At 42.0% G+C, this 14,308-nt stretch overlaps 2 protein-coding genes across 3 annotated transcripts in view; both read left to right on the top strand.

Moving 5' to 3' along the window:
* The window catches only part of LOC129719575 (uncharacterized), a 36,892-nt gene extending 26,842 nt beyond the window's left edge, over positions 1–10,050 (top strand). Inside the window, exons 4-5 of the mRNA XM_055670969.1 lie at positions 9,473–9,625; positions 9,982–10,050. Of these exons, the coding sequence (XP_055526944.1) occupies positions 9,473–9,625; positions 9,982–10,050 (222 nt within the window). The remainder of the gene's footprint in view (positions 1–9,472; positions 9,626–9,981) is intronic.
* Positions 1–14,308, top strand: part of LOC129720690 (uncharacterized) — a 257,772-nt gene that overhangs the window by 237,840 nt on the left and 5,624 nt on the right. The window lies entirely within an intron of this gene.

Raw genomic sequence — 14,308 nt, forward strand, 5'->3', positions numbered from 1 at the left:
GTTTTCGCCTACGACTGGGAGTAAGATAGATTCATTTTCAATGTCTACAATAAAGTCTGCATTACGTTGATTGAAGTCGCCATAGACATGCAGTTTTACTTCTGGGTTCATGTTAGACATAATAGATTCTAGAGTTTTGAAAAATAATTCATACGAATGTTTATGAGCATGTTCCGGTGGAAAGTACACGGAACAGAAGATATGTTCTTCGCCAGCAATAAATGCTTTGGCCCATACGTGTTCAAATTCTTTATATTTGTCGGATATTATTTCTTCAGAAGTAAAGTCTACATTAATGGCAATGAGGACCCCACCGCCTGACTTTTTTTGACTGGTAGACAAATTCCGATCGTGCCGGAATACGTTATAATTGTTTCCAAATACTTCTTCGCTTCTTACGCTTTCGTCCCAGCTACTTTCAGTTCCTAAAATTATTTTAAAAGATGACGACAATAGATTTTGTTGAATTTCTTTCATTTTGCTTGGGCTTTTCATGCGATTGAAATTCTGACAATAGATAAAAATTTCAGTCGCATTCTGTCGAGGAAGCGAAGATATGTTAGTCAAGTTATTACTTATGTTAAAATATAATGGTTCTGCCTCAGAAGAGGGCGTCCTTACTTGCGAAAATTTGTACTAAATTTATTTACACTTTCGCGAAGTTGTTGAAGACGATGCGTGCGTTCATTTGATAAAAAATGACGATATGATTGAAGGTCGGCTACTGCTTCGGCTGGCGTGAGTCCATATTTCTGATGGACTTCAATAAAGACGCGTTGGAGTTGTTCTGGAGATGTCGGCAGTCCTTCGGATGCGAGAAGCATTCTTATACTGGTTGGTGTCATTCCTTCTACGCATACAGATGATGGTTGGTCCTTCATGTATGCGAGATATAGGCGTGTAATATGCATTACTTTTGGGTCGCGGAGTCTAGCCTTCAAAAAGCGCTCGTCGCCATTCGATGATTGCTGCGTAAGTCGGACGATTGGTGGACGCATGGGATCAAGTTCAAATTGGCTGTCTTGCGGTGCTGATTGTATGCTGGCGTTGCTGGCAGGAGCCGGTGCAGAATTTGCATTGTTAGTTGCATTTTTTTCTGTCCGATATGGGTTGATAGTTTCGCCTTTTTGGAAATTTATAAATTTTGATGTTATGTCTGAATTCGGCGGCCCAGCAAATTGAACGCGTGCAGCTGCCAGGAGGTCTTTGTCCGAGGGTAGTGGTTGTTTTGGCATTTCAGCAATTTGAGTTTTCTTTGAGTTGCAGGCGAAATGGTTTATTCCGTGTTTATAGGTGTTGTTACTTATGCTGATAGGGTTTGAGTTTTCCTGCTGACGTTTGCGTTGCTGCATACGTTTACGAGCGGCCTTTTCTACTTGCTTTTCCTGCATGCGTCTTTTACGCTGTCTGGCGTCATATTCAGTTCAGTCGCGTTTCCATACTTTTTATTGCCAATTAGGCGCCAGCCTGATGTGAAATTTGGAGTACGGTGTTCTTCTGAGTCCGATTCTGGAAGTGGCAATGAAAGGCGAAGTTCTTCAGCCAGACTGGGATGATTGTCTGTTTTTGGCTGGAGTGAATTCGATTCTTTGAGCGCTTTTAATTCATTGATTAGTTCCTGCGCCGTTGTACTGCAGTTTGTTTTCTTATTTTGTATAGCTTCTAATTGGTGTTCCATATTGTCAATTTTTGATTCTATATTAGTAAATGCTTTTTCCAGGTGCTGTTGTATGTTCTTTGTGTGCTGCCGATTTTCTTTGCTAATGTCCGATATGTCCGATATGGAGTCATGGCCAAGTTCGCCGAACAGCGTCGAAATGCGATTTATGGTTTTTGCCGACGCATTGTTTGTGTTGATATTTACTTTTTTAATTTCCGTCTTCAATTCAGAAAGCAGTGTATTGATACTGTCCAGTGTGTCGTGCGTTACAGTCAGTTTAGGAAGTTGACTGATTATTGAATGATTTGATTTGATTTGTGTTTCAATACTTTCTGTTAAAATTTTCTGGTGCTGGATGAGCTTCTTCAGTTGGAGTTGGTCCATGAATTTTTCCTGGCATTCTATGCATAAGGGCAGCATAAATGAACGCAGTAGTTCTTCTTGGTTTCTACGGGTTCCTACGCAGGCAGCGTGGAAGTGCCTTTTGCATATTCCTTCGCATTTCCACAGGAAACGGTTGTCGGTCGAAGTACAGTTGGTTATGCCACACTTTCCCATAGCACTGATTAAAAATTGTTACGCGGCGAGTACGAATTGTCGAGAAAAGGTTAGATACACGCGGTAGCGCGACGGTCAAAGATTGTTTATAAATAAATAAATTGTTGCTTACGTGCACTCGCGACGCCGTCAAGGTGTAAAAAAAAAAAATTACAAGTTAATTGCGGAGCGAAATGAAAACGCGTCCGCGCCCGATGACTGTTCGTGGCGAAAAAACCAAAATAGGTTTATCTCGACGTTCAATTACCTTTTTTTGAAATCTGTTCAACGTAATATCAAGAATGTAAGCGATACTCGAAGATACAATAACAATTTGTCTTCACAAAATCCTCTTCTTTGTGCGGGAACGGAGTCGCATTTAACTTTATCGAAGACGCGATGATTCTGTCACACAGCTGAAGCTAGGTTTCTATGTTTTGACTGGCCCTGGCCAAAAATGCAACCCCCTCCCCGCAAAAGGGGGATGATCATGTAAGGACAATTTGTTATTGTATCTTTGAGTACCGATTACACTCTTGATATCACATTAAACAGATTTCCAATAAGTTAATCTAACGTCGAGAAGAACCTCTCTGAGTATTGTAGGGGAATCAGGGCAAAATTGATATGTTGCTGACATTTTACGTGGATAATTTGACTACAACTTCCAAATATTAGCGCAATACCATTGATGCTCAGACATACTCAATATTATTTTGCTTTGTGAAATATACTAAAACCATGCCAAAACCGGTTTCGTAGAATCTTCTAGAAAAAATATCAAAATACGTTTGAGGAAAAAAAACGTCGTGGTGGCGGTACTCGTTTGATATGTTTGTTCAAGAATGTATCAAGACAGCGAGCCTTGGTAGCGTCAGAGGAAGGAGAAGTTGATTATCGCATTGAAAAGCGGTTCTACCGTGACCATTTCGAAGCCTGGTTGTAATAGTGAAAAGAGAGCCCAGTCGTCAGTATAGTATCGCACCGCGCTACTTTTCCGAAGCCTGCTTTACCCTTCTGAAATCAAGGGAAAGTGGATTATTTGATCAGAGAATTTAGTCTTACTAAACAAAAGACAGTGCTTTCATTTTGCGACTCAACCGGTAGAAGCTGGTAGGCGATGAAGTCAAAATCTACAATCAGAGAACGCGCTATGATAAATTTTCGGTCTGATGTTTGTAGATGTTTCATGCTTCGGAAAATAAAAAAAACTACACTGTAAGTTTGATAACGCTAAACGATGCCCAACTTCTAAATGCAGATTGGTGCTCAAAACCGCCATTGAGTTATTGGCAGAGCTGTATGCCACCACGGGTCGGCGCCTGGCGATCGTCGAGGTTATGCAATATATGCGTGACCAGCAGCGGATGTGGTGATGGTCGGACACTGGGCAGTCGACTCCTCGCAAAAGCCATAAGTACCCGCAAGCATCTCTGTCGGAGCGAGTAGTGCCGCTCCCATCATTTAAAATGCACTAATTCGCCCATTGGGGCCGATGCCAGTAAGGTCCCAATTATGCCGACTGGTAGCGTAGAAAACTAAGTCGGACTTCGTTATGGTACCACGTCTCTGGGCTGGCACTTGCATCGAGCTTCCCTAATAAAGTCGCGTAACAGCGGCTTGGAACGGCGAGGTGGTACCCGGTACAAGGGTCGCGTATAACCTGGCAGGCCTTCCAATACGCTCCGTCGCTTTTAAGACGCTATGGACGACCTACCTTAGCCATGACCTCACTAGTTCAACATAGACCACCATACTGCCGTGTCATAACATTATGACGTACATCCATTTTATCAGTTTTTCAATACGGTCCAAAAACGAACGGGTTACTTGTCACTTTTGTATTGAAATGGTGCATACGTCATTTCGTTTTCTTGATTTTATGCAACGTACGAATAAGTTACAACTAAGAGAAAGATACCAAAAGATGGGTCTCCGAATAACGAACAAATTGGCATAAGAACCCCATATTTGAAAAAATGGCGCTTACGTCAGTCTGCAAGATTACGGCAGCATAGGCGACTACTCCATCATAGACAAGGATAGCGACTGGAAGGGAGACCCAATTAACAAAGAATGAATCCGTATAAAAAACAAGTGCGCGAGATGGTATCAAGCGGTCTCCGCACAAAAAGATGGAGACGGCTGCAGTAAAACCCGGTGGCGGTAAGGCTAACACGCCAGTTTACACACTGGATATAACGGTCGACGGTGTCTTACTAGTCAAGGCCATCGAAAAGAGTAGGGACAAGCGACAAGGGTGGCAGCGCTGTCCGAACAGCTCGATGTGATCATCGAGTTAGCGGCGAATAGGAGCACCACCACCATCGACGAAGCTCAACAAAAGTAAGCCGAACTTGTGACTCGGGTTAAATCCTCCGAAAAGGAAGCGGGGACTAGGAGGGCAACTGAATCTAGGCAGTTTCAGACCGATGCCCCCTCATTCGCTGTGATCTGATCAACGGGGCAGGTCAGTAAGGAGATGAGGCAGTAGTCGGGCGAAGCGGCCCTCTATAACGTGAAAAAGCAAGGTAGCAAACCAACAAGCTCAAGGGCCGCAACGTCGACCGAAGTGACGACTGCGGGAGACCCATGGATTACCGCAGTAGGGAGAGGGCGCCAGGAAGGAAAAAAGCGCCAAAGGTCGAAAATGCGAAGAGCAAGTGGGACGCGGGGTTCCAGGAGGCCACCTTCCGACTAGCGTCAACGAATGCGAACCTGGTACTGCAGGATGCATAAAGTCGGCTGGTCAGTATGCCCTGCGTATCCTTCAGGTACTTTGAGGGAGGGCATAAGTCCCGGACCTGCAAAGGGCCCGATAGGAGCCAGTGATACAGGCGTTGCGGGAAATCGGGGAGTGTGGTATGTTCCGGAAAACCGCAGAAATAATGCGGAGTCGATCATCGACGTGACGTTCTTTCGCCCAGGACTGATCACGAACTGGAGACGTTACGTAGAATCGTCACGCTTGACGTGAAGAATGTGTTCAATAGCGCTAGTTAGGACTCCATAGCATTTGCGCTTAGGAGCATCCATATACCGCTGTCGCTGTACAAGATTCTGAAAATTACTTCCAGATTCGAGTACTTGTTTACAACACGAAGGAGGGTTTGAAGTGCATCCCAATCACCGCAGGAGCTCCGCAAGGTTCTATCCTGGGCTCGGTTTTGTTGAATGTCATTTATGACGGTGTGTTGAACCACAAGTTACCTGTAGGAGTTGTAACCGTTGGCTTTGTAGACAACATAACGCTAGAGGTCTACGGTGAGTTGATGGAGGTCGGTGAGTGCATGGTCGAAGACTGGATGCGCTCCAGGAAACTGGAGCTAGCGTAACAGGCGGCGGTCAGGACTGCAGCATCCCCTCAAAGCGATCTCCGAAGCTCTTGGGAGTTTTGGTCGATGACAAGCTCACGTTTGGGAGCCACGTTTACTACACCTGTAGGAGGGCCTCATCGACTATTGAAACACTATCTCTCATGATGTCTAATAGCTCAGTGTATGGCAACAAGCGAAAACTTCTTACCAGCGTGGTTTCGGCCATACTTGGGTATGGTGGGCTAGTGTGGCCCAAAGCTAAACTGGAAAGTAACTACAGGGGCTACAGGCTCATATGCCTGAGGATTACGAGTGCGTACCGTACAGTGTCATATGACGGAATGCCCATGTTTTGTACGTGCGAGGAGCGTCATGATGGCAGTTAGCGGGCCAGGCACTACTCCGGACAACCTATTCCGGAGGATGTGCGACGACCCGTACATCTCGACCGCCTCTCAGATAATTCTTGAGCTGCAACGTGTGTGGCGGGTAAACCACCAACACGTCACTGGTAGCTAATTGCCAGTTTCCATGTAGTTAGCTAGAAGGTTATAAGAGTAAAGACCGTTCGTCATCCCGGAAAGATTAAGGCTGGAGACTGAAGAAGTTTCAGTGGGTCCGGAACAGGTCGAATCAGGGGCCTGAAGACAAGTGATTTTACCGTAACACAATATGGCGTCGTTTGTTTACATCAATTAGGGGAGATTGACCCTCTATTGTGATGTTAGAAATTCTAGAATATTATTAAATTTAATTAACTATAAATTAAGATTTGGATACGTTAATAAAATATTATTACCGGTATTTGAACCAGTGAAGTCTTCGTCTTCGAGCAATCATCAAACTCGGAACTGCACTCGGCAATAACTTACGCTTGCCGTTCACTAAAAAAAAATCTTGTTCGCAGAAGTGGCGAGAGCAAATCCTTGCGCTTATTTTGCTCCCAGCAGCAGGCAGATTTGACAGTCCGGAAATGGAGAGAATTCGACACCAACGACGATTTCTTTTGTGATCAGTTGGAAATCTTAAATGTCAATCTATAAGTAAGGCTTACATACTATCACAGGACGGAATAATGCACTTAATCTTTCACAACATCACACGATAAACGTTACAATAACGGTACATTTATGCGATAAAAAAAAATCGCAACAAAATTAGCGAAAGAACCCGAAACATAAATGAACAAACTCGGAAATATGAAAAAGGAAACCACGGTTACCAGTCTCCCCTACTCGTGATTGCGCGTAAAAAGAAACGTCAAGGAACCATTGGTTGGTTCAGCATGGCGGCGATTTTTGTTACGCTCGCTTTATATGTAATCTGACAGCCACTTCTAGCCCCTGGGTCGAATAGATGTCTGGGGGAGTCCCTCTCCTAGTTCTGTCCCCACACCCTGAGTTATCTTCTCAAATATCTGTTTGCAGATATTCCCGCTACCTTTGAAAACGCATTTGGGTTTGCTTATACTGTGCGTTAGGTAGAAAATAGCTTTAGTTGAAATAGAGGTAAAGATTAAAACCAAATAATTTAATGTACGAACGATACCACTGACAGGTGAACTCTGTTTTGATGTTTACGGGGCTGTTATTCTAAAACTCGTGGAGCTGCTCTCCTGCGGTCAGTCCTTAATAGAAAAGTAACAAAGGTTATAGATAACCTCTGCTTGATACCTGTAGCTAGATTAGGTAGACTTTCTAACATAATCTTTTGTTGTGTCCTCTCATGAAGATTTGGGCTAGCTAAACTGTAGGGTTAAATCCCGAATATGATGTCTAGAGTAGATGATTTGAAAACATTTTCTCGAAATAAAAAGTGGGAAGAGAACTGTCTGAAGTTTGGATCAACGATTGGAGCTTAATAATATTGAGATATGATTTTTCATTGAATATTCAGTTACATAGAAGAATGCTTTTTGATGTATAGAGATACTCTTTGCTATTTTTCGTCTACACGTGAAGAAATAACGGCCGTTATCTACCGTAATGAAGACTATAAACTCAAGTTACAATGTTGTCAAGCAAATTTCAAATTTCTCGTTGAATATCCGTTTACGCGTATTACACCTTTGTACGAAGGTTTCTGAAAATCAACATTTTCCAAAAATACTACCAGGTATACAGCCCTAGGGGTTGTATGAAATGATGACGTAGGACTAAATATGTATATTATATGCTGCGCTAAACTGTTCACAGGCAACACTACCGTTTAATTTTGATAGTCGTTGTTGTAAAACTAACGATGCATGAATAGATGAAAATTTTACACTAGTAGTAGTTGCGAAAATTCTCATAACTCTTATCTTCAAGCATCTATAGTTCTGAAAAGAACCGATTCCATAATCTTCAGTTAGAAATTCGGGCTACAATAACGCTGATAATCGCACCATCGGTAGCATTGAATATTTTGCTTGACCGCGCAAAATGAAGTTTGCTCTCCGCTTTGCCCTCCAGTAGCTGTGCCAGCTGAATATTCTGCAGCGTACGGTGGGAACAGTTGCTGCCGTATGCAAAATAAAGGTAACATGTTCCGCAGTGCCTGGAAGTTGACTCGTATGCAGCTCTCGTTTCTCAATGTCGCGTACCTTTAACAGCTGCACTGCACTCGCTATTGTGTAACAAACTAAACTGAAGCTGAATTTCCTACACGCAGTCTTTTGTATCGAGTTCAGAGTAGATTTTTGCCGTTAGGGCGTGGCCACGCAGCTTAGAGAAAGACAAACAAACCAAAACACTTTGTTGAGTCAAAATATGGAGGCAGTGGAATTTATTTCGTCCATGTTGTTGTTATCTGTGCTCGGGAAGCAAGCCAATAACGAGGGAAATGTATGGGAAAGCTTGACCTTGGAACTTTTCACCTTTTTCCACCATTAAGCAGTAAATCAACAATGTTGAACATTATATCAAACAATTGTTACACATTTTATCTATCCACCGACCTATAAATGACTAAGATGCATAGAGTCGTTCGCTTGCTATAATCGTTTGAAATCTGACGCAACATTTGCCAGTTTCTTTTTCAATTTCACAAAATGTAATCTAGTGTAGAAAACAAAGACGTAGTCCTACATCAAAAAATGCTGGTGGTTGAGAAAAATATCGCAGAATGGGGATGGGGAAAATGGGCACTAAACGATAAACAAAAAGGTCAATGAAATTATTGACAAAAATCGTACATATGTATTTACTTTTAACTTCAAACAGAAAAACTTTAAAAACTTCATGTCAATCTGATAAAAATGGAGAAAATAAAGAGAAATTTTTTTTTTCGAGAAAACCGGAAAATAATAGTTGTAAAGTACATGGTGAAGTGGAGAAAGTATTTATATGGCAACGTTTAGAAAAACACTTTACTTTTACTCAGTTAATCTAGTACTCTTTGTAGTCACCGTGGCAGTCCTCTAACAATTCGATGCCAGGTTTAAAGTCTTTTGTTTCCAACTGTACCATTTAATAGTATAGTTCAACTGGAAATTAGAAATTCAAAACAAATTTTGAAGAACTATCCATGAGTAACTCTTTACCAAATTTAAAGAATAATTTAATTTTTTTTTATTGAAAAAAGGAATTGTTTCCGGAAAATCACACAGAGTTCCTTTTTCTTTCTTCCGGAAAACACCTTGTTTTTTGTCATCACATTAATTGAATGGGTAGATTTCAGGTTTGTAAGTGAATACGCAATATGTTTTTTTAAACAATTGCTCTTCACGAAAAAAAAGATAAAGACCGACGCCAGTGCAGTGGGTAGCTAAGGGAGGCGAAGAGAAAGAAAAGTTTCGCTTAAAATTTACAATCCGATCCGAAGGGGCGATTTAGGAGCGACAAAAAATGGAATTCCAGTCAGTGATTGCCCACCTCCCAGCCCAAGCAGGCCGTAATACGACACACGGCTGGGATTACCACGCCACGACGAAGGAATTAGAGCGTACCTCTATCTGACAGCACAATGAACCACCAAGTCGACCACCGTTCCGACGCGCTGCTTGGCAACGGGTAAGGTACGGGAGGAGATCCAATGCCGTGCCCTGTTCGTTAATCGGTCAACTACCCGGTGCTCGTTGAAGCACTTCATTGCTCAGGCCCTATCGGTTGGATCGGAAAACGATTCCAAGGTATGTTCCCCTCACAGTTCACTGAAGAAGTAAAATCTCTAGGTTACCAGAGACCGCGCCCGCTCTTCAACCTCGGACCTGTGAGGAGTGATGTCAGATTTTCTTTCCGGCAGTATTTTTCGTAAAAAGACGTAAAAAAGATAACCACTACCATCTGGTTCATATTCAAAAGAGTAGCTCTTACCCTATCTCACACCAGACGCGGTACCTAGTCTTCTCGGACGATGAACATTGAAGTGCACAGTTTCTGATGTCCTAAACCATAAGCGTCTCTAATGCAGTCAATTAGCTCGATCTTTATGGCGGCCATTTTCAGTGAATTGGTTGCTCTCTAATGTAATTTTTTCCGCAAACAGGGATCACTGCCACCCAGCGCAGCAGCGGTGGTGGTATTTTTAGGGCAGCAGCAGCAGCTAACCGGCTAGCAGTAGAGCCGTAAAATAATTCGTTTATGCTGGTGTTTGCCACGCTTCTTGGCGCATTCACGACTAGTGCAGTGTAGCAAACCGTACCGGATCAGGACGGAATGGCAGGTGCGGCACCGCAACAACGGCGAGGAAGGCCATCGAAATATATGACACGGTGGGCCACAGAGTAATTGGAACTCGCGGTGTTTCGCGACTAGTTTGCAATGGTCACGACCTACGTACCGCTGGAGGTCTCTCGCCATACCCACTGTACACCAGATTAGGCTGCAGACTATAAGAATAGGTGGCGGTACGATGATATCACCTGCCCGTTTGCCTTGCAGTTCAAGGCAGGCAAAAAAGTTCTACCACACCTTCGATTTGAGCTGAGACCATTGCCGTGTGCAAGTGGATGGGTTTTGTCATTTGAATCAATTTATCTATTTCTGTTTTTCTTTTGATAAAATCAGTTACCGTTTCGTGTCAGCTTTTGAATAACCGCACCAATCGTCACAAGTGCCGATTGATTAATTTGCGCTGTCTCAGAGATTATTTCTGTTAACAAAAGCCTCTCATCCCCGAGTGGTTACTACTACAACTACAACTATAACTACTACACAACTACTACTATAACTACAACTAATTAAATTTTTCTTGAAGGCGCCAAAAAGCACTGTTTGCGTTTTACTAACGAACATTGACTATGAAAAAGGCTTCATGGACAGACAGCAATCTGCCACATAAAATGCTGCTTTTGAAGCTGTAGAAACCCCCCCAAACAAAAACTCCCAACCACGGTTCTGACCGAAACTGATTCTTTTTTCACAAACATTCGAAATGTAGGTGTGAAGAACCGGGGTGAAGCAACGGCGCTAGTTCTAGTCAAATTAAAATTCAACTCAGTCACACCTTGCTATGTAACTTTTATCTCTCTCAATTGCCCCGAGTATCGATGTGAGCATATTTTTTCTTCTGTTGCTTCATTGTGTCGCATTGCATTGTGCCTTCCTTTCAAGTTTTTGTGACTCTGATAAAGGGGCTAGGTAACGAGCTTCAATCGCAGCAACCGTGCTTCCGAACAACGGGACACTGTCATCGGCACGGACTGACTAATATCCTCAGACAGCAATCGCGCAACCCGTCGTCGGCCCCACCCACGGTTCACGAGCGAGGCCAGCATGCGGTCACAGTTATTATTAATCCATAACAAATAAACACAGACTGCGGGATGTGTCTTCGAATTTGCGGTCCAGAGTTTCGAATAGACTGCTTGGCCCTGATTTGCTCGTTTTTATTCCTCCCGTGCCTTTGCTGCGCCGCCACCACACAAATCGGTTGGGAAGCCTCAACAAAACGTGAGGCTCATACTAACGCTACGATTCACAGCGAACCCACAGGACTTCACTTCGGTTCAACTGAATACCGAAGCTTTCTATCTGTAATGCGAAGGCCATAGAGGATTGACACGCGGCATGTGACTAGCTCTCGAGCATTCATTGCCAAGGAAATGTGAGTTTAATTAAAGCTGTTCAGTTTATTCATGTTTAAGTTAGTGAACGCTCTAGTCCAAAGCAAAACGGACGCGATGGTACTGTGGAAATTATGAAATTTGAATGGCAGACACGTTCCTGGCTCTGTTGGAGAGCATCTCGACCGCAATGTGGGACTTGGGTAGCGACCGACATTGACAACCGCTAGCATTACGGCGCGGAAAACGTCGGTAATGGAACTAATTATGAGAAAATGAACACATTTGTCTGGACGGAAGCAGATCTAATGCACTCATCCAGAAAGTGATATGAGAGCTTGCTATTTTTTACCAGCCTAGTGGAGAGGCTGGCTGAATTTTAATATTATTTTTTTCAAGCTACCTTAAAATAGAGCGTTGATTGAAGGCACCAAAGATGAAAATAGCTTGCGTTTATGGGACGAAAATGAAATTTAACATTGAGTTCCTAACAACTTTGAAAAAGGAGATTCAACTATAGCAAGAATTTCGAAACACAAAAAGTTTTGTCAGTTTGAATGGTTAAATTTAATCTCAACATAAAGTAAAATTAAAAAATTAGAAGACAAATTGGAATGATAGATTGAACCCACAGGTCACTTTTGATAATTTATTTATTTTTCTATTGCCAACCCTAAAAATACTCAACTCTCTTAAATGAATAAAATTTCGCCGATGGTGCTGTATTTAAACTGCATATTTTGAGATGAAACAAGCAACATTTTGGAAAATGTACGCTAACTTTTAATAAAGATTATTTATTTTCAATATACTAGAATGGAAATTATGAGAAAAAATTTACAATGAATATCATTTTTCGAAACGAACAGCTTTGATTTTTCAATTCTTTCGTCGAAAACTCTGGCTATTTCTGTTTGTCAAAATTGACAATATATTCTACAAAACATTACCAACCAATACGCGCATATGAATTTTTTACAATGTGTTTTTAGAAATTCAGAATTTCCAGCATTCAAGTTCGGTTTCGTTTGTAGACGAGTAACATTTTTTCTTCAACTTTTCATAAATATAAAAAAATAAGCCTCATCAACGTGTTCGCGCCGACAAACGATGAAACCGATGACGTAAAGGAGGAGTTCTATGAGCTCCTTGAGAAAACGTATGGAAAGTGCCCACAGCATGATATAAAGATCATCAGAGATACGAACGCACAAGTCGGACGAGAGGAGTTCTTTCGTCCCGTTAGAGTAGTGAGGGGCAAAAGTACGCAATTCATTGTTTTTGTAACAGAACTATTGCAAACAATTATCATAAAATTCGGTTTTGTTTCCAAGCGGTACATGAATCTTTCGCCTTCAAAATGTATTACCGAAGTTTTTCGAATTTTGTTTGCAGCATGAGAGTTCCACTTTTTAGAAAAAACATTCAGATGCGAACTTTTACCCAGCATGCGGGATAAAAGTACGCAGTTTACGGGGCAAAAGTTCGCACTGTATAAACAGTGTATTCATTACACTATGCTTTAAAAAGTTAATTGTTTTTCGCTGGTTTTGCACTGATTCTTTCAAGCTGCGTTAGAGCGGTGCCCCGAAATAATTTTCTTACTTCCGGAAATTCGGTTTTCTGGAGATATGTTTGGGGGTTTTGGTGATTATATCTCAGAAATGGACCTTCCAGAAGAGATTCCACTGGGGCTTCTAGAGACCATACAAATAACTAAATAAAGTTTATTTTCGGAACCGGGGTGATACACAGAGAACTTCAGACGTTGTTTTTGAATTACAGATGGTGACTTCCGGTTTGCGGTAAATAGTAAAAATTGACCAAATACCACCCCATATGAGTTATTTCGGAATTGAAATGATGCCAAGAGACCTGAAAACGATCCCAGACGCCATCTTGAGTTCCGAGATAGTGACTTCCGGTTTCCGGAACGCAACCTAAAATGGCCGAATACCAATATGAGTATTTCAGGGATCGGGATGATGCGCAGACATCAAAAATAAACTCCAAACGCGATTTTTTAATTCAAGATGCTGACTTCCGGTTTCTGGAAAATATCCAAAATTGACCAAATACCATCGCATATGCATCATATGCCAAGAGACCTGAATACGACACCAGACGAACCGGAAGTCACCATCTATAGTTTGAAAATGGCGTTTGAAGTCGATATCCGGTCTCAGGGCATCATTTGATTTGAAGATATACACATATTGGAGGGTACTCGACCATTCTGGGTTGTTTCCTAAAAACCGGAAGTCGACATCTTGGGATCCAAAATGGCATCTGGGATCATTTAATAGTCTCAGAGCATCATCCCGATTCTGAAAATACTCATATTACCTAGTATTTGATCACATTTTGTTGTTTTCCAGAAACCGGAAGTCGCCTTTTGGAATCAAAAATGGTTTCTGGGGTCGTTATCCAGTCTCTGGACATCATCTCGATTACGGAAATACACATATTGGAGGGTATTCGACCATCTTAGGTTGCTTTCAAGAAACTGGAAGTCGACATTTTGAAATTCATAATGGCGTCTGGACCATTTTCCAATCTCTGGACATCATCCCAGTTGCAAAAATAAATATTGGATGGTTTTTGGCTTTGTATTTTTCATTGTTTCTTTGGCTTCTAGTAGGCCCTATCTATTCCGGAAGGACCATTTTGAAAGCATATCAACAAAACTATTAAAATGGTTGTAAGATTCCATTTAAAAAAAACATGTAACCATAATATTCCTCAGATTCGGAGCACATCCGCATATCACTAGTTAATTTTAAGTAATTTCTGTACAAAAACATCGTT

The sequence above is a fragment of the Wyeomyia smithii genome, chromosome 2 (assembly GCF_029784165.1).
Source record: "Wyeomyia smithii strain HCP4-BCI-WySm-NY-G18 chromosome 2, ASM2978416v1, whole genome shotgun sequence".
Taxonomy (NCBI): Eukaryota; Metazoa; Arthropoda; class Insecta; order Diptera; family Culicidae; genus Wyeomyia; species Wyeomyia smithii.